The 26,632-nt window shown below is 41.3% G+C and overlaps 1 protein-coding gene and 1 pseudogene across 7 annotated transcripts in view; one reads left to right on the plus strand and one right to left on the minus strand.

The window, feature by feature from the left end:
* RARB (retinoic acid receptor beta) overlaps positions 1-20,020 on the plus strand; it is a 308,621-nt gene extending 288,601 nt beyond the window's left edge. For 5 of the 7 annotated variants that reach the window (XM_015853902.2, XM_015853905.2, XM_015853904.2 and 2 more), the window contains 5 exons: positions 1,515-1,675; positions 8,156-8,332; positions 14,379-14,583; positions 15,736-15,894; positions 18,556-20,020. In XM_015853902.2, the coding sequence (XP_015709388.1) occupies positions 1,515-1,675; positions 8,156-8,332; positions 14,379-14,583; positions 15,736-15,894; positions 18,556-18,752 (899 nt within the window). In that variant the 3' untranslated portion in view covers positions 18,753-20,020. The remainder of the gene's footprint in view (positions 1-1,514; positions 1,676-8,155; positions 8,333-14,378; positions 14,584-15,735; positions 15,895-18,555) is intronic. The other 2 variants (XM_015853903.2, XM_015853906.2) reach the window with 1 other exon arrangement.
* A 91-nt stretch (positions 20,021-20,111) lies between these two features.
* Positions 20,112-26,388, minus strand: LOC107309268 (annotated as a pseudogene).
* Between the last annotated feature and the right edge of the window lie 244 nt (positions 26,389-26,632).

Raw genomic sequence — 26,632 nt, forward strand, 5'->3', positions numbered from 1 at the left:
GTCCTACCCTTTGTTTTCCAGTGCATGCCTTACATTATTTCTGTAGACACCCCGACTCTGCTGCTTTTCCACTTTGCCATTTTCCCATATTGCGCTTAATTTTCTCTCAGAAACAGTACCCAGAGGAACATTAATCTAGCTGTGTGTCATTCGGCCTTTAATAAATGCTGTAGGTGACACTGAATCCAAACCTCCTCCTAGTCCTGCAGTGTCCAGTGTTTACCTGCATTTTTGCCATCTTGTATTTATAGACACAGTGCAAGCATCCACAGAAAATGGGGTACTCTGCAGATGGGCCTGTGGAGCCCACTGAGAAAAGAGCCAGCTTGGGCTGCTGCTGGTACGGGTAAAAACCAGCAGGTGCAGGCGGGCCATCTTCATGTGTGCCATTCTTCAACCACACCCTCAGAATTTGGGGCTCTGGTCTAAATATTGGGGTTTTGAGCCCCAGTGAATGTTAGTGTTGTTTTGTTTGTCCAGCAGTGGTTCATCTTTGCAGTGTTTAGTGTCAGTACTGTGTCTCTGGAGGAAAGGACTGATTTGTTTGGCTTTGTTGTAAAGCCTGGTGGGTTCCTCATGCATCTGGTTACACTTAAAATGTTAGCTTTAACTAACAACAAGCCTCTTGATAAAATTCACGAGTACTGGCAATGCTGCAGACATAGACTTATCTCCTGGGCACATTTTGTAAAATTAAGCTGTTTTCATTAAAAGAACAGAGAGTAGCGTGGTGATGGAGCAGCTGTCATATTTTATTACAAAACACAAATATGTGGGAAATCAATTACAGAACGAATGCAGCACAATGCATATTTCCAGTAATCCCCCACAGCCCGGGGAAGGTAGAAGGCTGATCCGAGGGCAGGACAGATGGCAAGCGACTTTAAGATAGCTTCACTGCAGTTTTTCCTCTTTCAAGTGTTTGTGCTTCTCCTTTGATCTTCAGAGCTTGAGTTCAATGCATTTCATCTTTTTTCATTGGCTGTTTTCAAATCTAACTTTCCCCTTAAATAATTTCTGCTTGGTGGAGTTTGTATAAAGTATTGGGGTTTGTTATATTCCATATTGTGAAATCTAAAAAGAGAAACCATTGCTGTCTTCATTTAGTGTAGTTCACAGTAAAATACCAGCTACATCACTGCAGAGAATTTCTCCATTCACCATGCACAACTGTAATGCTACAGTGAAAAAAATCACATCTCACAGGGTTAATGAGAGACTCTAAATGCCTGTGGAGTTGTGGTAGAGTCTCTTGGAGGGTAGGTACTGGGGGGTTGTGATAGCACAACAACAACCTATGGAAGTCAGTTTGGTTTCATCACTATTCCATTAAGTTCTGTTCTTATGGATAAATAATTAAGCTTGTGTAAGTATTCTCTGTGAATATAATGTTTCATCTCCGCTTAAAATAATTTACGCTTAAAGTAAAACAAAATACCTTGCGATGTTTTGAAGCAGAGCAGCAAGCACAGCATGGGGTGATCTGAATCTTCTGTGCCTGTTTTTTTCCATAGCTGTCAGAAATGATAGGAACAAAAAGAAGAAGGAACCTACAAAGCAGGAGTCCACAGAAAACTATGAAATGACAGCAGAGCTGGATGATCTCACTGAGAAGATCCGAAAAGCTCACCAGGAAACCTTCCCCTCGCTCTGCCAGCTGGGAAAATACACTACAGTAAGTATGATTTCGAGGAAAATTTGGAGGATTTTGAGGCTGGCGGATGATGTGAATTTTGTACTGGAGGCTTTAGGTGGTTGAAATAGATGCAGAAGTCTATTGGCTCTTTGAGTCACCATAGCCAGGAAGAAACTGCATACGTGCACAGAAATATGTGCGCTTAACTGTAAAGCATTACTTAGCAGCATTATGAGAGACTGAGAGCCTAAACCAGCAAAGAGACAAGTGTGGTGTCCACCAGTGAATTACATACCAGCATTCATTAGAAATGTGTTGGTCTCCAAAAATGTGCTCTCTGCTTTGGTGTCAGCAGTTTACAGCATTGCAGGTGTGGAGTTCTTAAATGCTGCTAGTGATGGTCCCAAAGCTGCCATGGTCAAAGAAAATAGAAAATGTTAAAATAAGCCAGTTTTCAAAATACTCATTTTACACTTTATTTCTTTTCTCAGTCTACAGAAATACTACAGAGCGGCAAATGCTTCTGATGCTTTTTAGAAGTGAAAAATCAGCCTTAAGTCAAGAAGTAGGAACTTCTCTAGAGGGGCAGTTTTGGGCAATATGTTTTCTTTATATACATACATGAGAGGAAATCCAATGCCAAGTTTACCAGTGCAGTGCAGAAAAAGACACTGAAAACTAAATGTTAGGTAGTATTTAGAGCCCGATCAGCTGATGAATAACTTTGTTGGGTCTGGACTGGCTGCCAGACATAGCTATACTGGCTGATACAGAGAGATGTGGGAAACGTCCTCCTGTAAAGAGTCTGGGAGTGGCGTGGCTGGACCGAGGAGCTGCCTTCCTCCATGGTCCTCTGCCCCAGTTGGGCACCTGGAACAGAGACCTGTCATCCTGGTGCAGTTTATCACTGGATTGCTTTCAGTTTTGAGTACGTGCTCTATTCCTGAAACAAAGATTAAGCTTCTCAGATTGTAACTTATGCAAATCCATGCCTGGCATGAGTGTTCAGTGAGCAGGGTGCTGCTTTGTGGCATACTTGCCTGTAAACTATTTGCAGTGTTCAAAACTCTCTGATCTCGGTCTAAGATCTTGTATTTAAGTCCCAGAAAAGCAAGCATATATGTTGTGCTGTTAGAATAGAGCATATTTTCCATGCCACTGAAAGTATTTTCACAAGCATTTTTCACGTTTAATTCTGAAACCTGCATTAAATTGTTAGTACTGGGGAAGTTATCTGTCCTCTGCATGCTTCTCTGGTGTTTTCTCTGCTTGCATTAGACGTAGTCAAAACAATCCTTGTAGGCATGCTGATAAATACTACTGCAGTAGGCAAGCACAGCCAGCCCCCTGGGGACAAGTGCAGCATGCGAGGCTGGAAGCTCAAAAACAACCAGCTGGTGATGTAACTAAAGGCAGGGCTGGAGGCTGTGGGATTCATAGTGTGTCTTTTCAGGGAAATTCCTGGGCTAATGCCTTCCACCCCTCCCCACAGTACGTGTGGTTGTGTCCCCAACTTGAAGGGAATAAAATCTTCCAGGCAGGCTCTCACACTTCCACTAATGCAAGAGCACTTCTGAACAAGTGTGAAAGATCTTCACAGTTCAAAGACAGTGAGTTTATGCCTTGCAGAAGAGGTGATCGGATGTCCGCAGCTGGGACACGTAGCCAGACTGGTATGCATGCCAGAGTTTATTGCTCACAGGCTGTGTTGCAAATGACTTGGCTATCCCAGAATAATGTATCGGTATACCTCCAAATGTGAACGTTTTGTTACAAACCTTTGTGTTACCTCTGCATTAGAAAAGTGCACTGCAGCTGGTGTGTTGATATTTAGTACTGGTAACTGTCCAAGTTCCTGATGGATGAAAGATAAACCTGGGCACCTATGTGCCTGCATGGATCAGGCTTAAGTTTCATTAATACTTTAGTTGTTGAAATGATACAAATGGAAACTGGAAAAGGTATTGTTGGATATATTATATATACTGTTGATGCCTTCATTCTTGGGTTCCTGCTGAACCTGAACATGTGCTGATGTCCTCAAAGAAGAATCAGAGCTTGTACTGAGAGCACCTGGATTTCAGAAATGGGCAAATCTGAGCCATTGAGGGGTCCTGAGTTGCCCCAGACTGACTGTGCTGACTCTGAGGCTGAATGTCTGTCTCAGGATGGGACAACTTGGAGAAAGAGAAGTCTTTCTTCTATATCAGATATTTCAGAAGCTTGTAACAATTAGCTGCACGTGGCTAAAGTCCCTGCTTCTTTGTCATGGTTTGGAACAATTCAAGTCCCAATAACAAAATTATACGGAAAGGGTTATTTTTGGCTTACCTTGAATCTTGAGAGCTCTACATCTTCCTTCAACAGCTGCATCAAAGCAGACAGTGGTGGTGCTAAATATCAACTGTCCTCTGGCTTTGTTCTCATAATCTCTTTGCGAAATGGGAAGTACTTAAATCTCTCATCCAACTAAGGTCTGGTGACCACTCCAGCATTTTAGATAGGAATTCAGTGTAACATCTCATTTGTGAGAGCTGTCTTTGCAGGGCATTGAAAGGGACAGAGTACAGCTGTCCATCATATGCTTGCACCCAAGAAAAAAACTTGGGAAATGAAATATTCTTAAACACCCCTTTGGCTGGAGTAAAAGGTCTTCATCTCCAGCTGACTGCCCGGCAAAGGAGTGGAGGAGAAACCGCACTGCAGAGATCCGTGATGTTCTCAGGCTGCAATGAGGTCTTTGTACAGGGCTGAGGGACACAGCTTCAGTCCTTGGACAACATCATGGCAGGGTTTGGGTGGTAGTTGTCCCTTTGGAGACACCTGAAATAGAGATCAGAAGTCAAAAACAGAAGCACACAACTCTTCTGCTAAATGCAGAGCCCAAGGGGAGCTAGAACCATGTGAAGATTTAGTTTTCCTGATAGCAGTAGTTTGGTTACAGGTAGAATATATAAAGTCACATTTTCTGTTTGCTGCTGCTGGCTAATAGTCGTGAAACGTGGTGCTCTCATGCTGCAAACCATTTTGTAACCTTAAAAATGTTTTTTTAACTGAGAGGTGAGAAATGAGCATATTGAATCCACGTGGATTCACTGGAGTTTCACTACGCTACTTGTGTAGTGATGGGACCTGTGGACGGAAGAGTGTTCCCTGCGTGTGATTCCTGTACGCCTTTGGTTATGTGATCTTTCAGACTAATTTAAAACAGGGTTTTGTTTGCTGCTAAAAGGAGCAAAGAATGTCAGTGTAAGAGAGTGGAGGAAAGAAAGAGCTTGCCAGGGATATGGTCATAAAAAAAACCACCTGTGCAGACATTTGGTTTGCATATCTGACCCCTCTTCTTAACACTGCAGCCTGCATTTCCTGCAGGGAAGGTTACGTGGTTATTTTTTTTCCCATTGTGTATTTTTACCTGGTCAAAGAAATTGGTTTTGGAAAAGCATCTCAATTGCATTTTTTTATATCCATCTGCTCTTTAAAAAGAAAAAGTGCCCCTATCTACAATAATTACTGTACTTTGCATAGTTAATAAAAGTCTACTTAAAATAATGAGGGAATGTATTAAATTCCCTGAGTCATTTGCCTTAACAGTTGCATTTGGTAGGCAGGGGCAAGTACAGTTCTGTCGGTGATGAGAATCAGCAAGCTCTTTAAATGTAATGGATTTCAAAAGTCCATCATAAATAGATCTGTTTTATTACTGTCATCCAGGTAAGAGAAAGTGCCGTAGTAATTTCTCTAGAGATGTCATACTTTATAGTATAATTGAGTGTAACTATACTGCTTGTCCCTTGAGACTGGTACTATTTGTAAGTCTGCAGCTGTGTTACATCCAACCTCGTGATAAAGGGAGGAGGATAAAAGGGAAAAAAAAAATTTACTCTGTTGGACCTTTGCTTCAGGTTCTCTCTGGTTGCTCTTTGCCGGCTGCAAGTAGAGAGGTTTTGCCCCTCAGCATCATTTTGCTCTTTGTAAGTCCTTGCCTTAGAAGTTTACATGGCTGTTGTTCAGTGCCAGTGTAGAGGAAAAATATATCTTGATGCTGGAATTGAGCAAAGAAGTGGGCTGTGGTCCTCAGTGAGCCTGCAGGAGCTGGAGCGCGTTACTGCTTTTACTAAGGAGGTATAGCAAGTGTTCCTGATTAGGGCATAGTGCCCCTGTGAGCCTTGTTTCATTTGTAAAGTGGATTTTAAAGACAGTGGGGATTCTGCTACTGTGTATGTTTCTGGGAGTAACTCATCCTATATTGCTAATGTGGAGATAGAGCAGGCTGCGATGAAGAACAAAAATGATGGAAAAAATGGGATCAATTTATGTGGCAAAAATGGCTGTTTAATTGGATTTCATAGCAAGGTTGGGCTTTTCCACTGATAAAGATGTCACCAGGGTGTATTACAGTATTGTTCCACCATATGTGCGCTGGTGCAAAGGCCTGAAAAGCATGCAAGGCTGATCCTGGAAAAGACACCCAAAAACCTCCTGCTTCAGTACAATATCCAGGAAAACTCATAGCATCTGCATGTTTTTCACAGCGTGGTTACAGGAGATCCCCAGGCAAAATTTAATCAGAGTTTCTAACAGGCATTTTATTAACCCTGTGCTTTATTGTTCAACCTATACATCAATACTGAGTCCATTCTGTTTTTACATATTGAGAAATGCTGCTAAAAATCTCGCTATTTTCCACGGCGTTTGTGACTAGCATTCATTACCAAATGAAATGTTGAAAGTCTTCCCATTTGTGGCATCTCAAAGACAACATGTAAACCCCATTAGATCCAACGCTGAGGAATCTGGCAACCCGCACAATAAAACACCAGGTTATTTTGTATTTTATTAACTGCCCCTTCTTTTCAGTTTGCATAATGGCGAGTTAGATTTACATTTGTTAAGACGGCTGTGCATTACTCTTAATAGAAGACATGTCAAACTTCCCGTTGCCAGTACTGCAGCATGATAAAGTAACCTCATATGATACTGATGAAGATTTCGTTCACACTTGCTGGTTTCATGCAACGTCTTTTTTTCCAGATGGATACCCTATTGTAAAATGATTTCCTGCTTTAGGCTCTGCTTTGTGTAGCTCTACGCTATGCCATCTTTCTATGAACTGGATAAACTGCCTATTAAATTTAATTACAGCCTGAATGACTGCACATCTTGATCTTATTTTTCCTCCAATGTACTGTATTTCACCAAGGTCCTTGAGGATGAAATAAAATAAATCTGAAGGATGCATACTCCAGTAGCCGAAAGAAATGTTTCAAAGGGCATTACAATGACTGTTAACCCATTAGTTTGGGACCATTTTGAAGGCAATTCTTTAGGCTTAGCATTATAAAGACATTTTCTCCTATTTTAAAATCTGTCATTAAAAAAAAAAAAAGAGTTGTTCCCAGAATAAAAATTCAAACAGAAGTGGTGAACTTAATTTCTTATCCCTTAGGAAGAGAAGCAGGGAAGGATGTATATGTGCATTTAAACACTTCTTAGCATTTATTCTTTGTAATAGTGGCCTAGTATAAATATCGTCGTCTTGAATCTCTACTCAGCTGTAAGTGAAGGTGAGTGTCAGCTGATGGCTCCCCTAGGACTGCCATGACCTTCCCTATCATGATTGACAGTGGTGATGGCACATGGCAGTGCAGCACTGGGACAGAGCAAGGGCTGCAGGAATATGGGTCTGGTGACAGCATCCATGGCCCTGCTGAGCTCATCCCATGCCCCACATCCCATTCTACCTCTTCAGTCTGGCCTTCTCATGAACATAAGGAAGCCAATGGCACCAACGTGACAAATGCCTGGGTACAGCTTTTGCTAGCTAAAAAACTGTGGGCTTTTGGATTAAGATACGTGAATATTCACTGAGAGATGCAACCTGAATGACTTGGTGGCACTTTGAATGGGAGGATGTATATTGGATGCCCAATCCAATGAACACACAGCATTTGTCATTGCACGTGGTGTTTCTTGTAACATTGTGCAAAAAAGAATGCTATTTAATTAATGTGAAACCATAGCTTGAGAAAGCTGTAAAACTCTCGCAGAGCCACAGAGCAGATAAATTAAGTAGAACTAATTTGCTAAGATCTTAAGTATGTGACGCTATGTTCCAGATATTGTGCTGCTTTTTCCAGATGAAGACCCAATATTCTTGTTCAACTATTCATTTTATTTTCTGGGATACAACTGTAAATTGTCTCTCTCAATGCACTTATTATACAATGGCAAGGAAGAATAATGATAGTGGCATTTGGAAATGTTTAAGTTCATTTGTATTCCTTGTACAGATGGCCTCTGCAATCATAAGTAACAGAGAAATATCCAAGGAATTTTCAGGCGATTAATCTAAGTTTAAAAACAGCATCGTCTCAACAGCAAGCTGCAGAAATTGCCTGGAATGTTAATAGAGGGCACTTCTGGAAGGAATACTTTGGTTGTTGTTTCTTTCCCTTGAAAACCACTCACTGAAAGGGATGTTACTGATTTATGGTGCCTTCTTGCCTTTCTTTCCAGAACTCTAGTGCAGACCATCGGGTTCGACTGGACCTTGGGCTCTGGGACAAATTCAGTGAACTTGCAACAAAGTGCATTATTAAAATAGTGGAATTTGCAAAACGATTGCCAGGCTTTACGAGCTTGACCATTGCAGACCAGATAACTCTACTTAAAGCAGCCTGCCTGGACATACTGGTATGTATCTTTAATATTATTTACTTAGTAGTCATTTATTTTCTATTACGCTCTGTTACTGCAATTGACAGAAGGTCAAACGCTGTCCCAGCTTTATGGTTGCATAATTAAACTCACCAGCACAGTCATAAGTGGATTCTAGCATGCCTACTAATGCTTGTTATTTAGGATGACTGTGTTCTTCAGAATACATAGTGAGACTTTACAGTTTGTGGATTTCAGTATCGCTGCAAGAAAGGCATGTTTTGAAATAATAAGAAAGAAATATATGCAACTCTGGAAAAGTTTCCCCATCATTAACACTGAAGAGTGGTCTGATTTTAATTTCCTGCTCCTCTTCCTCCTCCTCCCCCAAAGCACTGCAGTCAGTGTCTGCATAGAGGGCTTCCAGAAGGAAGTCTGCTGCCTTTGGTCATGAGATGGTTTGAGGAACCAGATCCAAATGTTTGCAGTGAGGATTTTACAGGCCATAGTGATGCACCTAGAGCCCTGCAGCTGCAGAGCCTTTGGTACACAGGATTACTTGCTTTTAGGAGTGCTGTAGATACTGATGGAAGTGGACTCCTGTTTGTGGGCTTTGTACAGAATTGAGCAAAAATGTGGTTCAATTTTAAATAGAGAAGAATACAATCTACAGTAGAGATCTATGCAGATAAGCTTGAAATGTTCCTCTGTGCCATGCCACTAAGTGGAAAGCTCTTCTCCCTCTCTTTGTCTCTGGTTGTTTGTGATGCTGACCTTCAGAGTTGCCCTTTGGGATCTCGTCATTTCTTTAGACAGACCTGCAGGCTTTTAAAGGCAAATATGCTCTTTATTACTGACTATCACAATGACTTGTAGCAAAACAGTTAATGCTTTAGATGTGTTTTAAACATTTCAAGCATGATTTATACGTCCTCTAAGCGTTTTCTTCTGAGCATAAGCCTACTGGTCCTTACCGAACCGGGTGATTTTTCAGCATGACCAAGAAGCCCTTTTTAGGGTGAATACTGTAGATAGATTTCTTGGCCTAACCTGGGAGTTTAAGCTAGAGAATTTCAAGTTAAAGTAGTTAATCTTGGAATTTCTAGAAGTGCATTGCTTCCAACAGGAGCATATTGAGGAAGATGTTAACTGCTGTGACCTTTTCCTCTTGTGCTGTCAAAAGCTGTTTCAAAGAATTGCATCCAGAGGACACTGATGCAGGAGGAAAATGGGGTAGAAGAGGAGGAGGGAGGTTATTCTTTGGCCTATAAAAAAAGGAAAGCTGAGATTGCCATGTGGTCTTTGAGAGTCATTTCTCCTTGTCCCCTTCTTCCAGTCCCATTCAGACCAGGCCATCTCATCATTGTCACGTGTGGTCCTTCCATAAGACAGGGCCATTTGTTAATGATTGTGTGCCTGTCATCATTAGCTCCGCTATGAGAAGGTGCAGTTACGTTCCTCTTACACCAAAAGGCATACAGGCATATGGTTGGACATTTCCTCAAAAGTATTCTCATAGAGGTGTGGGAAGAGAATTCCTTTCTATTTGCAAAGCCTACAGACACTACCCAAAAAATGGTGGTAGGAAGAATTGGTTGGAATATAGCATAAACCTGTTCATCCAAACACTTTAACCCTAAATCTTCTTGCTTTAAGCTGCATTCCCTTCTTGGAGCTGCCATTTTCTGGCTCCGTAGCTACCGGGGAAAAAAATCATACTCTAATTCTGAGATTGTTAAGGATCCTGTGGGTTCCTGGAGCTCACAGAATCACAGAATATCCAGAGCTGGAAGGAACCTGCAAGGATCATCGTGTCCAACTCCTGGTTGCACACAGGACTAATGAAGGTCTAGATAATGGTACAGAGCCAGATAAAAGTACTTCACAGCCTCTCATCAAGGTGGATAAATAAAAGCTTGGTCCTTAGAATATTAATGATAAGGTGGGTGGTAAATGATAAATATATTTCACCTAATTCATGTACAGAAAAGGTTGATTCTTATTTTAAAGCCAATTCACCACTTCTGTTCCTGGAGAGTAGGTAATATCCAAGCTCTACTTAGAGCCTTTACCGAGGCCTGTCATTCCTGTCCACCTGCTTGCTGTCTTCTTTATTTTTCACCAAACTGAAGAAGGTGACACATCTGTGCAAGCAGAAATGCAAGTGCCATCGCTGCCTGGAGTAGGCAAGAGAGGCGGCTTTTCCAGACTCAGGATAGATAAGACAAGCTTGCTGTGAGAGTCCTAAGTTTCCAGTGTGACATGTAGACAAGCTTTATGTGACTACTTTATGTGCTGCTTAAAAAGAAAAAGGGATAATTACCACCACCACAGTTATGCGCACGGTCTGTGAAATGCCCCATATCCTTTAAATTCACATCACCTGCACATATAGTCTGATTGGAGTGCAGCTCTGTATCTTTATTTAAGCTAAATAACAGCACTTTTAGCAGTGTTTTCATAGAGTCTGCTTTCCCCCTTAGTTTTCCTAGCCAGGCATGGTGTGTGCGTGCCTGCAGTTGGCCATGCGCCTGTATTGCCCAGCAGTGCTGCCCTGCACCTGGAGACCTGCTCAGGATTTGTGCTTATGGAACACCAGTCAGGGCACAGGGTACTGAGCAGGTACCAATCTTCACGACCACAGTAGAGAAGATTTCTGCAAATCCCAAATGTCTTCATTTCTTTGGCTTTTGGAGCTAACCCCTCTATATTGCGGATCTGTGCTTGGGACCCTTGTTCATGTTTGCCCTCTAGACAAGGGGCAGCATCTTGGTGGGGCTGTTGGAGCCCTGTGCTTTAGGCATGAGCATGGGCACACCATGTCCAGCCCTGGTTCAACTGACCTGGGTCTAACTCCTGGGCAGGGGTGAGTCCCAAGCATTTACAAGCCCCACTGAGGGCTTGGCTTAGCTGGACCTTGCAGCCTTAGATGCCTTAATCCCCTGACACCCTGAGAAAGGAGGTGCTGCCAGGAACTTAATAAACTCCATTGGATATGGGTCAAGTAATTGTTTTATATACAAACAAACACAAATTCTATAAGGGAAATAACATCAAGCCTTGCAAAATAGTTAAAGGCGCCAACTGAGGCTGGTGGAATTTGTATTTGCTCTGGAGCCAAAGGTTCCAGGGCTAAATGTTACTGAAATGCAGTCAGTAACCCTCATAAAAGTGACTGCTTCTGTCCGCTGGTCTGCTGGCCCTGAGGCGGGAGAGCATCAGATATGGAGGGAGTCCATAGTTCAGTCTTTCTCAGTTCCAATGGGAAAACCCTCGAGTTCTCAGCCCTAGTAATGCCATTCTTAGTTTTTGTTGTACGATCCCACAATTGAGCACCAAGCAGGAGCTTGTGAGCACAGGTAGCTCGTTCCAGTGAGCATGGCAGTGTTGGGAGGATTATTCATCTGCTGATGCCCTTTTGGAGGTTGAGTTTCTCTCCATGGGAAACCATCCTGGCTGTGGTGGTGAGCGTGTGGCACCAGGAGTTCTTACCTTAACAAATCTGTGTAAAGCAGGTAACAGCTTAGTGGTAGCAGCAATTTTATTACACATGCAGCACTCTGGATGGTTGGGTTTTGTGTGAACTGGAAGGTGGGTTTGTTTTCTTTTTAGCTGTTTGTAACTGAGTCATAGACACTTCAAGATGTATTCTTTAAAACAAAGGGTCCTTTAATCATTGGCAAGAACCTTATTTATGGCTGCAAGTGGCATTTAAGAGCAGAGTGACAACTAAAATACTTGGCTTAGTTACAAAACCTAAACAGTACTGAAGACATTAGGAGGATGTCTTCTAGACAGTTTAAAATGGGGAAAGATACAGTGATTTCTTATTTTGAAGTGCTGACATTTCCCATATGTTCTTCAGTGACTATGAGCTTGAAATTGACTTTACTTTGACACTGGAAGTTTGCCCAAGAAAGGTTTAGCAGCAACTCAGCAATATCCTTAGCATTTCACAGATCTTGATGAAGGGCATAAATTTAAAATAAATAAATAAAAAACCACAAGAATAAAAAAAACAACACACAAAAACATTTTAAATGATCTGTCTCAGAGTTTAATAACAGTGTGTTGTGGGATAATGTAGAAGGAATGCAGGAGAAACCTGAGAGCTGATTGCTCCAGTCAAGTTAAGTGCATTGCAGAAAACACATAGTTGAGCTTCAGCTGTGCCAGTTGCCCCGTCTGAGCCACTGCAGGCTCATCCAATTAAAGGCTCAAGCGGCATTTAGGCACAAAAGCCTCAAGTCTGCCTTTTGTGAAAAACCTTCCCAGTTGCCGTCTGTGCCTGGAAGTAACTACATTCCATGGGACCCGAAGGTTTTAATCACGAATTGTGCAAGGCTCCCTGTGCCTGCTCACTGGGGCTCTGGGCTCCGTAACCCAGCACCCGACTTGCTCCTGCTGTGGGTGCAGCTTGGATGACTTAGTCCATGTCAGCACTGTGGCAGCTTCAGGCTGCTCCGTGTGTCCTCAGCAGAGCGAGGCCAGCTCACAGGCAGCACTGGGACTGTTGAGGAACCCACAAAATGTGCTCAGCAGGAGGCAGGTTGCTTGGACAATTCTAAGTGTGTAGTTTCTGTTCTTCTAGGTAGGCTCTAAGAGGTGTTTCTTGTTCCAGCAGCTCCCTCCGTGCTCCTTATTATTCCTTTTAAAGATTACAGAATTTTAGAATACCCTAAGTTGGACAGGTGAGGATCATCGAGCCCAACTCCTGGGTGTAAAGGTTAAGAAACAGTGAGTGTGTGGGGAGAGAACCTCCAGCGGTTTCTGTCAGTGTAGGGTACGGTAACCTTGCCATCTTCTATTGACAAGGCACCATGCACTGTAACATTTCCTTCCAGTCACAACCCTGAGGTGAGTGTTGGCCAGCACACAGAACCTCTGCATTCCTCATGGCCAGCAAAAAGGTGTGAACTCATGTCTTCCCTGGAACGCTCTTATCTGTGCTCAGGGTGGGCCAGCTCATCTCACAGAGGTGGACCTGCCAAAGCCAACTCAGCCCTTCCTTGTGCAGCGTCAGGGCAGCACTGAGGCTGCTTGGCCTGGGAGATGCCGGGCTTGGTGTGGCTGCCTGGGCAGGTGTGGTGCTGCAGCACGCGGCTGTAGCTGAGGGGAGAAGAGGAAAAGCTGGGCGAGCTCCTGAGGCTGCCGCGTGCTGCCACGTGAGGGTTCAGAGCCTGGTAATCGGCTCAGAAGGAGTGTGCAGGCCGCAGGACAAGCAGCGCTTTGTGGAGCTGCTGGTGGGGACGGATGGGGATGAGTCAGGGCCCAGGGCAGGAAGGTCGGCACTGAGGCAAAGTGCAGGTCAGGCCTGATGAGTGAAGTAGGAATGTGTGCAGAGATCACCTTAACTGGCATCTATACTATAGCTCCTTGTGGGTGTTCTGAAAGGCAGGAGTGCAGCCCTGGGTCTGTGAGCAAGGAGTAGCCTGATGCTCCTTATGTTGGGCTTCCTTTCCATTTCTTTCTCCCGGCTGAGCATTTGTTCGCTTGCTGATTGAGTTCTACAGTACAACTTTGCTGTCACAGGAGAAATGAAGGAGCCTCAAGAGCTCAGGCTGTGTTCTGCCTCGTTCAGCAGTTGGGGTTTGTACCTCCCAGAAGGCAGATATCCCTTGTCCTACCAAAGTCACAGTGCAGAGCAGCGCTGTCACACAGATGTGACCCCCAAACCAATGAGCAGTTCAAGTATCATGAATGATCTTGCTGGGATCAGAGTGGCAATGCAGTAACGATAGTTTGATGTGTAGAGAGTACTAATTAAAGTGCCATTTATGGGATTATTACAGTAATGCTGATGAGTGAAGTCATGGGAACACACAGAATTTTTGAGTATCTCACAACCAAAGGGAAAGCTTTGAAGTGACCAATTTCTACTACAAAAACAATCGTAGACAGTCAAGTGTTTGTTTATGTGGAGAACTTCGGGGCTACTGGAACTGAACGTACCGGAGTTTGGTTTCAGATTGTTTTGACGTGAGCACGTACTTCAGTTCCACGGGTAATTTGCTGCGTCGGGAGAAGGCAGCAAACCTCTCAAGGGCTGAATTCTTCAGGTTACATCTTTATCCCTCCACAGATCCTCAGAATTTGCACAAGATACACACCAGAACAAGACACCATGACATTTTCAGATGGCCTTACCCTGAACCGAACTCAGATGCACAATGCTGGATTTGGCCCCCTGACCGACCTCGTGTTCACCTTTGCCAACCAGCTCCTGCCTTTGGAAATGGATGACACAGAAACCGGTCTCCTTAGTGCCATCTGCTTGATCTGTGGAGGTACCGTACGGCGGGGAGTCAGATGCCTTTAAAACAACAGACGCATTAAGATCTTCATTTATGCTTTACTTGTTTTGCTTTCCTGTACTAAAATGTGTATATATAGAGAGAATATGTATATGTAGTGTTAGTATGTATTATATACATGTCACCTAAACCAGCTGCACTAAAGGTTTGTTTTCCACTGATGGTGGTTATTGTTTTCATTATTGGTGGGGTTTTAAATAAAATCAGGCCCATCTTATTGACTGCCTCGTGAGGGACTACTGCAGGATATATCCCACTGCTTCTTCCTGAGCAGTGTTTGGGTACCTGCATAACTGACCTGCATTAGGGCAAGAGGCTGGTTGTGCAGCTTTTACTCATAAATACAATTGCATGCATGTGCATAGGGTTACATTCGTACAGAAGTCTCTGGGGATAATTAAGAAAATGCAGGCTGTGCTTCCAAGTTAGCAGAATAGCACTGGTAATGTGAAGGGGGTTCGGGGGGTAGGAGGGGGAGGAGCTGATTCCACCTCAAAAGGGGCACTGCCAGTAAAATCAGGTAAAGCTGTATTTCTGCAACACAAAAAGAAAGTCTAATATTGTTTCCATAAGACTCTTTCGCTTCTCTCAATTTAATCACCCAGTCTCTGTTCCGCTGTGCAGATTCTGGGCTAGCATTAGAAACCCTGTGTTCAGATGGGCCATTCTGTGCAAATGCAAACTCAAAACCATTTTCTTTTTTATTTTTTCTTTTTATTTTTTGCATAATTATGCATTGTGGTGCTTAAAGCGTTATTAGAGAATGACTGTTTTGAAAACAAAAGTCATTCTTTATTGACGGTGGCCCTTTAGTACAAAATGATTCTGCTTTTATGTCTATAACCATAACCCATCAAAAGCAATGATGGGTTCTGAGTCATCTCTAATGTCTCGCTGATGCGTTCCCTTTTATGGCTGACGTTTGTTGTCACTCAAGCTTGCACTGCCATCTGCTGATCGATGGTGGTAACTCATCAGGGTTATTTCTCAGGGTAACTCAACAGGGTGTATTTCTCCATATATGTGGAGAAAGGGATGAAATTCATGGAGGTTTAATCAGGAGCTTCTGTGATTTAAAAAAATCCCCATGTTTAAGATCATAGAGTGACATGCTGCTTCCTACAGATCGCCAGGACCTTGAAGAACCAATGAAAGTGGATAAGCTTCAGGAACCATTGCTTGAAGCACTGAAAATTTATATCCGAAAGAGACGACCCAACAAGCCTCACATGTTCCCAAAGATCTTAATGAAAATCACAGATCTTCGTAGCATCAGTGCAAAAGGTGAGTGTCCCACACTCGCAATGGCTCAGTGTGTCACTTCTCATAGGACTCTAGCTTGAAGACGTGGGTGGTTGGTCCCGTGAGTGTTCTTAACACAGCTGAGAGGTCCTGCTGGCCTTTCTTTTCATCTTATTCATGTAACTGCCTGTTGAAAGTGGTTCTACTTCAAACGTACGCAATGCCACATTTTCCATACAGTTCCTGTAAAGTCATTAATTGCTTCCCAGTTGTGCTTGCTCCTTTGTTCCTGGCAGCTTAAGTCAGTTATGAAACTACTCCGACAGCATTCACCTGGAAAGTTATTAATTGCCTTTGTAATGGTTTCTGAATCTTCTCAGCTCAGGCATGAATATAAACCCTCCTTTCTAACCAGCGCTGTGCAGTGACTGAGTGCTCCCTCCAGCACTGGCACTGTTGTAGTGTGGAAAAGCAAACCAAGTCTACAGGTTCTGTTTTCTGGAATCTTTCCCCACTAATTGGACTATTTTTTCTCTTGTGTTGTTTACTCTCCTTGCTTTCTCTCACTTTTAAAAAGCAGATTCCCATTCCACTAGGCTAATTTTAAGATGATTATCAGGAATCTCACGAGGTGCATTGTACTGGGTATTTCAACTCTGAGGTTTATGGCTATAAATTGTCTATAAGTAAGTAAGCTGTTATGTTATAGGACATCCATTCTTCACCATGGAACAGAATCTTTATATACTCGCTGTTTGACATTTAATTCCAGATGTAGTGCTGAGTCACAGCTTGAACCAGTAATTAGGCACCTGGCAGGAAGGCAGGATCAGCCCAGGGGAGCTCAGGTGCATCCAGTGCACCTCAGTGTCCAGAAGGAGTAGAGCCAGGATCCACCCCTTCCCAGACCTCATTAAAGGGTTGGCAGTGGGGGTAAGAGTGTCTTGCTGAAGATCCTTGTGTACCTGAGGCCTCCAGGGATGAGTAGATTCTTTCCTTCATTTCTGTGTCCACAGCTGCTGCATTTCAGCATATTCTCACCTGCTGCAGCCTAGGGCTCTGCTACTATGCTGTCATTGCTTTGCTTTTCATCATATTGTAGCATTACACCAGAATATTTCTGTGTCTTTATGATCTTCACCACTTAGTGTAGGATCATGGAATGGCTTGAGTTGGAAGGGACCTTAAAGATCATCTGGTTTCATCTCTTCTGCCATGGGAGGGCTGTCACCCACCAGCCCAGGTTGCTCAGGGCCCCATCCAACTTGACCTTGAGAGTCTCCAGGGCTGGGGCATCCACAGCATCTCTGGGCAGCTGTGCCAGGGCCTCACCACTTTCTGAGTAAAATAATTCCTTCCTGACATCTAATCTAGATCTTCGTTCTTTTATTTTAAAATTATTTCCACTTGTCCTGTCACTATCAGACCATGTAAAAAGTTGTGAACCTGTACTGTTTCTGAACTGAATGGCTGCAGTGAGGACTCTCCAGAGCCTCACCTTGCACTTGGCCTTGCTGAACTTCATTAGGTTCGGTGTGCCTATTTTTGAGCCTGTCCGGGTCCCTTTGGATGACATCCCTTCTTTCTGTTCTGTCATTAGCTTGGTGTCATCTGCAAACTCGCTGGGGGTGTATTCAATCCCAATCTCTGTGTCATTGATAAAGATGTTGAAGGACTCTGATCCTAAAAGAGACCCCTGAGGGATACAACTCATGTCCTGACTCCACCTGGACAAAGCACTTTTGACAGCAACTCTCTGGCAGTGACCATCCAATTATTTCCTTATCCACCTAATGGTCCAGCTCTCACATCCTTCTCTCTCCAATTTAGTTTTAAAAAAAAGTTGATATTAGCCAAAAAGCCATTTTAGGAGCTGCATGCCGTATTGTGGGGCTTATTCTCTCCATAAACTAGTATCACTTACTGGCTTGTACTCTGGGTAGTCCAGATTAGTTTTGTAACTTTGTTTAACCCTGTACACAACAGCCTGCAAAGCCATCTCTACTTAAGAACACCTGCTGTTGTTGCACTTGGGAAGTACTGAACAGTCCCTTAACTTCAGTTACATCAGATGTAAACAGGGTTTCTGTGTACTTTTGTGATGAATTAGCTCTAAACACCTGCACCCCACAGAGAAGGCAGCTTCGCCAAAGTATCCCTTTGGCTGAGTTTCTTCTTTTATAAGACAAGGGCTTGTTGAATTCTGGTCCTTACTCCACAGTTTGCAGTGAGGCAGTATTTACTTCTGGCATTGCACTGCACCTGCTTAGCACGGAGCCCCCAACATTTTGCCCTCCCGCAGGCTTTGCAGATCCCATCCAGCTTAGGAATTGGGAAGTACGTTCCAATTTATAACGCCTTCCAAGTGATCTCAGTTGCCTTTAATTTCTCAGCATCATTTGGTACCATTTTGGTTCCTTCTGGGAAAAGACGCGGTTCATCTAATTTACTGTACTGTGCTGTTGGCTGCTGTGAGCACCATTTTAAATCAGTTTGTTAAGGAGAGCTCATCTTGCTCCATTTTCCTGCCATGAATTGAAGGAGCTCACTTACTTACGTAATTTTTGTATGCAGAACTATAGAGGGAGACATCAAAGCTGTTGAAATAACATACCCTGAAATTACTACCAATGATGCTATGGAAAAAGAAACTGCACAACTCATCCTAATAGAGAGGACTTCTCTTTTGTTTTCTTCTTTAAGGTGCGGAACGTGTCATTACGCTGAAAATGGAAATTCCTGGATCCATGCCGCCTCTTATTCAAGAAATGTTGGAGAACTCTGAAGGACACGAACCACTGACACCAACCTCAAATGGAAACACTGCAGAACACAGCCCGAGTATCTCACCTAGCTCGGTGGATAACTGCAGTGTCAGTCAATCCCCTATGGTGCAATAAGACATATTCCAGCTACTTCAGACATTCCTAACACCTTATGTACAGGGATGAAAAGCAAGAAAAAACATTTTTACTGCTGCTTACTTTCTGGATTTAATATATATCTATATATGTATATATATAGATAGGTAAAAACTCAACAAAGACCAAGACATTTTCATATGTATCGATATATACTCCTTGCTGTTTAAACTCTTTCAAATAGAAAATGCAAACTTTTGAAACTCTAAATCAGCCATTTCATGCAAAAAGAAAAAAAGAAAGAAAAAAAGAAAAAGAAAATAAAAATAGTTAAGCTTCTGTTTTTTGAACATTCAAGACTGCATGGTGACAAGACAGATCTCAGACTTTCAATTCTGGTTGCATTTCTGATGACTTTGTACATACAGATGTATGGCTGTATTTTCTGTACTGGATGTTTGGTGCTTTCCTTTTGTCTCTCGTACCTAAAACGATCAAGACACCAACCAGATGAAACGGACCTACTGTACACATCCAGAAAAGGAAATTTCAAGGACCGTCTGATTAGTTAATATGAAAACTACTCTTGGATGCCCTCAGTTTGCATCTCCTTCCTTGTAAAAAGTACACGAAAATCCCTGCACTCGCAGAAAAGACATCGGTGTCAGCGTTAACTGCCAGATCAGTTATTCAGATGTCATTGGTTCCACTGTTAACGTCACTTTAAAATGGAAAAAGTGGTTTATTACCTGGCTGGTGACCTACCTACACCATTAACTACTGCATTTCTACAGCAATGATAGCCTCCAAAACAGAAACACTTCTCAGTGTTACCATGTTTTTGTTTACTTATTCACAAGCCATTAGGGAAACTTCATGGGATGATAACCAGCCGACTCATGTACAGCTTTCGAATGGGTGAGTCCAGGGTATTTCCTTAAGAGTTGACCACCAGGAACGAGCTGGGCTACGCGGCCTTCCAGGTGCTAGGGAAGTACAGACAGGACTTCCAGAAACACAAGGAGAGAATCTGCCTTCTTGGCCTTGTTAAATCACCATGAAGCAGAGTGAAAACTGTGGTAGAATGGTTAACAGATTTAAAGTGTCAGTTTCTTAGGTTTCATTTAAAGCACTAGTGGATTTTATTTTATTTTTTTTTTTATATATTCTAGCAAGTCTGTGATGTACTTTCACTGGCTCTGTTTGTACATTGAGATTGTTTAACAATGCTTTCTATGTTCATATACTGTTTACCTTTTTCCATGGAGTCTCCTGGCAAAGAATAAAATATATTTATTTTAAAAAAGCACACGTGTGGCAGTCGGTCCCTCCGCCACAATGTTACACACACACACACAAGACGGAGAGTTTTCCATTTTTTAATGTTTAAACTTTATTTAAAAAAGCAGATTTGCTGTTTGCAACTATAACAATTAAAATGTGCTTTAGCACCGCTGTCTACAATATATCTACGAGCCAGTCATCATCATCTTCATCAGACTCTGCAAAATAATTTTCTTCTTTTCTAGCCCGACCTGTCCGGGGCTTCGGGGCAGTTTAGGAGGCAAAGCCAGACTGGAAGATTTCCTCATCAGAATCCTGTTCGGAATTGGCTTTCTTAGATTTCTTTGAAAAAGAAAAGACAAATCCTTTGTGAAGCTCTGTGTGTTTTGCATCGTGACATTCAGTCCTGAAGAAAGTCTTCTCCAACAGCTCTAACATAAGCACAGCTACACCCCGGTTACTACATCAGCACCCCGCCATAAGAACATGCATCTTTTACTGAATGCGAAGAACCACTAGGTTATTTTGACAAGAGGAAAGGACCATTGAGAGGACTGACCTTGCACGGTGTTGATTCAGGTGCCTTCTTCCCAGGGTTGTATTCCCCTTCATTTTCTGAGCCAGATGCTTTCCTTTTCTTTGCCTCTCTCCCTTCTCCTAGGTGAGAGAACATAATTTCAATAAAACATCAGAGTTCAGCTTGCTGGAAAAAACAGCAGGGACATTGCTACATCTTATTATGTCTGCGTGTAAAGTTGAAGTTCATTTACAGCTCAAGCTTCTTCTCAACAGGCAGAAAATACAACATAACAGTTGATTTTCTCAGTTTTATCTCTCTCTTTTATACTACTTCTGGAGTTCACTGGAAACACCAGTGAACTCTTTCTGACAAAAAAAAAAAAGATGAGCCTCCTACACTTGAGGAATAAACAGGAATCCTTACAGAATTTCTATTACTGCTACACAGCCTATCTTGCCATCTTTAAAACACAGCTTTTGTATTGCTCCGAAAGCAATGCCTCCTATTTATTCACATGGAAATTACAACGAATACAAAGAGCTCAATAACAGCATTCAATAGTGTTTTCATTATCTATGCATTTTCATCGTTGATGAACAAGAGCCTACATGCTGTGCTGGTAAAAATCTGCCCCAGCAGAGGCAACCCACTGTCACTGTGAGCACTGCTGAAATGCACCCCCCACTGCCTCACTTTGCTCACTGTTTGGTGTCCATAAACATTCAGCAACTGTCAGTTAATGTCAGTGGTAGCAATTTTTCCACATAGAAGAATTCATTTCCATCCCTTTCCTTCACCTGCACTTCTATGTCAGACACCATTTTGTCAGACTGCCCCTCTGCTGCCACCTGTTACATTACAATGAAATGGAATGGAATACTGCTGGCAAGGTTCAACCTCTGCTGCCACACCACCACTGCCCACCTCTGATATCGTGGGCCAACAAAATAAAACAAGAGGCATTGGTCTCGGAGCAGCCCTCCTACATTCACACCACGGAGAAGTAATGTACTCCACATGTTGGAAGACAAACCAACCTTTAACAAAACCCTCTGCTTTGCTACTGGCCTGTGTGTAATCTGTCAGCCCTCAATAACTTAAGGAGCATGTAAAAAGCTCCAGATAGCAGGAATGTGGACACTGGTAAGTACTCAAGCTTTCATCTGTGATACTGCTAAGGAAATGTCTTCAGAATGATGAGTGTCTCCAGAATCTTTTTGGCTGTGTTGCCTTTAACTGCTCCCTGCTGGAGAATCACTGTACTGCTTTGTGTGATGGATGATACCTACTAAGTAGTCTAAGTATCATGGCCTGCTAATATTAAAAACAAAGCTTTCTTTGGCATCAAGGAGAAGATCCGGCAGCCTTTTAGATAGATCTTGAGAGTGAAGAACTGATACTTAGGTGGGAACTCAGTTTTCATATTTGAAAACAACAAATTGGTCTCTATAGATATCACTATTAGAAGACAAAAGAACTATATAAGCATAAAGAAAATCAGATGAAATACTTATTGTGGTATATTTCCCTTCTCATAATGTCTTAAAAATACAATTAATGCAAAATTAGTACTCATTCAAACTTAATGATGACTGTGTAAGGATATCTCACCAGGCTCCTCCTTCTCTTTCTTCACTTTATGGATTTTAGCTGCTGAGGCTGCCGTATTCACTAAGTGATCCCAACCACTCTCAGCTTTCACAGCACCAAATTCTTCATCATATTCCATTTTTATTACAACAGAATCAGCACCACCCTAAAAATATTAACAAGTTGGTCAAAATAAAATTTTACTGCAATACAATTTTTAGAAGAGAATAAATTAGACTATTATATTGAAAATTTAAATAGTATTGGAAGGAGAAAAAAAGCAACAAAAACACTCCAGCAATAAGTAGTCATAATAGGCTTTCAAATATAAAATAAGTCCAGCATTAATTTCTTTACACACTGAGTTAGGAAAACATCATACATACATACAGTACTAATGGGGTCTAGTGGGGTCTAGTCTTTGGATCTGCATTATCAGCAAAGAAAAATACAGCAGTTAAATAATGTAACTGTATTAACCGCTGGTTTACCATTTTCCTTTTCAGCAGTTTTCTGCTGGCATCAACGTTCATGGCTGATGTAAGCCGTGGAACTATTCCTCTTCCATCTTCACCTTTTATTGGTTTGTCAGTCATGCCAGCCAGAATGTCGTTCCTTTCCTGTATTTCTACTTTCTAACAAACAAGCAGGGGCAGGAGGGAAACATGTTCGTTTTCAGTAAAGGCAAAATGGAACATGGTGCTTTTTCAGTATTTATTAACATGGAGCAGAAGACTGCCCTTAATTGTCAGCTGAATTATAACGCACATTTTACTAATGGAAAATCTGTCACTTAATCTTGGTGAGTTCTCCCCTACTTCATGTGGTTAAAAACTACACTTTTTTTCAAGCTCAAACAAATGAAAACTTTTGGACACTTTGGAATATCTTCCTTTCATCAAGTTTCTCTTCCTCACTTGTATCTCCAGGTACTGATATAACTTTTCAGTCCTTCAGTGTTTAAAGCAAGCAGTGAGCTTTAAGAGTAAGTTTTATAAGGCACATTTTCCAGTCCTTTCCAGTTTTTTATTACAGAAGTTGAGGTTTCAGCGCAGAATACTTCTAATTGCATCTGCACCATGAACGTGCAGAGAAATAAACATCTTATTTGTATTATCCTATGTTACTCCAAAAGATTACATCAGCCATTTTCAGGAAACACTGAAGGTTGAGGCTCAGCAAGTTACCCACCAATACGCCTTTACCTTTTTGCCAGAGATACTAATGAGGCAAGGTAAAAGCCTTTTGTCTAGCACTTCTGGTCTACATGCTTTGTTCCCAGATTTGTGGCTTTGAATTTGATAATGCTTACTGCTTCCCAACTGGTTAGATCACTTAGAATTGCAAGTTCCTACTCCCAGTTTTTTTGTCATTTGGAAACAAATTTTTTCCTGGTAGTTTTTCTTTCACTGACTTGGAAAAAGAACTGTACTGTACAGATGCAAGAGACAATCCCTGAGGACCACAAATAGGAAGTCAACTACCCAAAAAGATTTCCCACTTGCCCCTATATTTGGAGATTAATCTGTTTGGTTTTTTTTTCCTTGTTTTCTTTCTTTATTTTGGTTTGTTTGTTTGTATATTTTGCTTATTTTTAATATATATTTTTAGAAATATTTGTAAAACATACTTCAAGCTCTTCAACAAAAGCTGCTAAGTCTTCTTTCCAGAGATCCGATGGGGATTTCCTTTCAAGGTCAATTAGTTCTCTCTCCTAAAATGTGAAAGTAGCATATAAATATAAGTTTATAAGTTATGTGTCAGCTGAATCATCAGTTACAAGTAACTTAGTACATACTATCTGAACAGAACATTCACAATTGGGCACATCAGTAATTATTAAATCATTTCAGAATAAGCCTCTCACAGCACACCAACCTTTGAATCTCTCTGCTTCATGAGCTCTTCCACTTCCTCATTTGTGAGTGACCAGAGAGACATGTTTAAGATGTAGTTAAAATCAGGGCCAGAAGTCGATCCAGAAGCAGAGGAAGCATCATCATTTGGGTTTTGTGGGTCTTCCTCTTCTGCTGCCTGAAGTGAAATATTCAGAATTAGATATATGATTAATCTTAGCTCTGTAAATGAACAACAGCAATTCCCCAAAATACCCTGATGGAATACTAAGGTGTTTCCTCATGGATTCAGTAACAAGAAATTTTTACTTGTCTTTTCCAAAAAGCCATGTTCCTGTCAAAGTGCTATAAAAACCCTGAACGTATGAACTTCTCATTCTCAACCTTTATATTATCTAGTTGTCTTCTTAGAATTATCTATGTGGAATACCACCATTATGCAACAATATTTGTATGAAAATTTGTGTTTGTAAGAATGATAGCCAATGAAACGTAGCAATGAATAATCTTGTTAAAGTGTTGTGTCATAAATTAATCAGACTACTACAAAAACATACATCTTGATAAATGAATATCATTTATAACAACAGCATCAAACGTATCCAGAGATTTCTGATCATCACCTTTTTTCCCTTTTGCTTTTTTTTTTTCCCCTTTTTTTCCCCCCCCAAGCTTTTAACTGATCGGATTATAGCCCTCTGACCAACATTTGAATCAAGTCTCTTTTGATCTATTCTCTACAACACAACAAACAAACAAATCAATTGCTGTGAAAAGTCATGTCTTAATACAAATACATTTTACTACATTTTAAATCACTCCAGATTTCCTCCAGTTCTATTTTAGAGAGTGTTTACTCACCTATGTAATTTTCCCTTGTATCTTCTCTAGAACGAAGCGAGCTTGGTTGTTTAGCTTTGTAGATTCAGCACCCAACATTCCCGCAAGCCATTCCTTACGTAAACTATAATAATGTAATCGCAAATCAAAGAACTCCTTCAAAATGTCTTGAACAGTTTCATACTTATTTAAACATCCCATATGATCAAAAAGCACCTATAAAAGAGATAACATATGGCTTGAAAGAGATTTCTTAACTCAAGATTTTTAATCTTCCTGTATAAGTTCATTTCTATAGCTCTCACGTGCACACTATATGAAGAATAGCCTTTCAAGACTGATAGCTCAAACCTTCCTCTGGGACTATGCAGCACATTCATGTGGATGCATAATAGACTCACATAGGCATCTAATTTTTTAACATGTTTACACAAGGACAGATTGCTTCCTACACAAATACAAGCCTTACAGAGAGATTCTAGCAGTAGTCCCTACACTTATGGAACCTGTGAAAATTACATTCACCTCAATCTGGTGCATTTGCTTTTCAAAAATAATCTACACAGTATATTGAGCAAGGCTATTTTCAACACACACATGTGTGCATTTTTCTTTGTGACAATGTTTGAAAGTAGTACCTGCCATAAAAAGACTAGAATTCTAGACAGTTACAGTGAAGTTTCCAAATTCAAGGAGCCCAACATGATCAAAAAAGCAAGACTTGCATTATCTCCAAGACAACTGAATTCAAACAGTTCACAATTACTTTTTGTCAGCAGCAAATACGAAGAAGAGATTTGTTCAGTCGTGCCAAATTCACTACAAAAACATTCAAGTTTACAAGCAGCAACTGTATGTATTCTAATAGTCAAACAGAAAAAAGTTACCATAGAATTACAAGTAAGACTTGTTTGAAGCTTAAAGACTTTGTGCAATCCAGCAGCTTCTGCCTGTGCAAGTTTTTCTTTTGTCATCTTCACAACAAATTTCACAGTCGTATCCGTGTGGTATTCCTTGTAGTCAGAAATTAATGCTGGAGTTTTTTTAGTTCCATTCAACATAGGTTCCAGAACCTGTTCTTTGTACAACTATTAAGAAAAAGATAGCAAAAAAACAGAAACACTTATTCCAACTTCTTTAAATTCCTAATTCTTTAAACCAAGCTCACAACCAAGCTAAGATTTCAACTTGGGTACCACAGGTGAAACCAGTGATAATTTACAAAACCAATGTAGCCTAAAAATGAATGCAGGGATTAGAAAAAAACGTAAGAGCCATTCTACAAGGTAAAGAAAGTCTACTTAAAAAAAAATAAAGGGAGGGGAGGGGGCGGATTATGTATTAACTCAGCAGAAGCAGCATTTATTCTTTGTAGTATGGACAGTAGATGAGATGGTACAAGTAGAACCTTCTTTTATGAAGGCAAAGAAAAGAACGAAACCGTGTTTCTTTCCATGTATATAAAATGATCAGAAGTGGACTAAAATGTTCTCCTGCATGTAGGATAAAACTGTTTAATATAGAGCTTTTTTTCTTCACTGTAACTTACCTGGGTCCATGTCCTTACAGGTAGCTCTGTAATTTCTTAAATTTCAGAGTGCTTTAAAATCAGTGTAAGCTACAATCAGTTGCCACTGCTGGATTTGTGTTGATTCTTAGGAAAAAGATTTTGCTACTATACTGGAAAGAACACTCTTGACCTTGCAGAGGTACATTTAGGATGAAATTATACTTATTAGAATAGTGTGTGTGCTACTGGCTCAAATGGGTTAAGTTTCCATTCTTCGGACAACTTTTTGTTAAAATATTCATTTCTTACTAGTATTTTC

This window comes from Coturnix japonica, chromosome 2 (genome assembly GCF_001577835.2).
Source record: "Coturnix japonica isolate 7356 chromosome 2, Coturnix japonica 2.1, whole genome shotgun sequence".
NCBI classification, from domain to species: domain Eukaryota; kingdom Metazoa; phylum Chordata; class Aves; order Galliformes; family Phasianidae; genus Coturnix; species Coturnix japonica.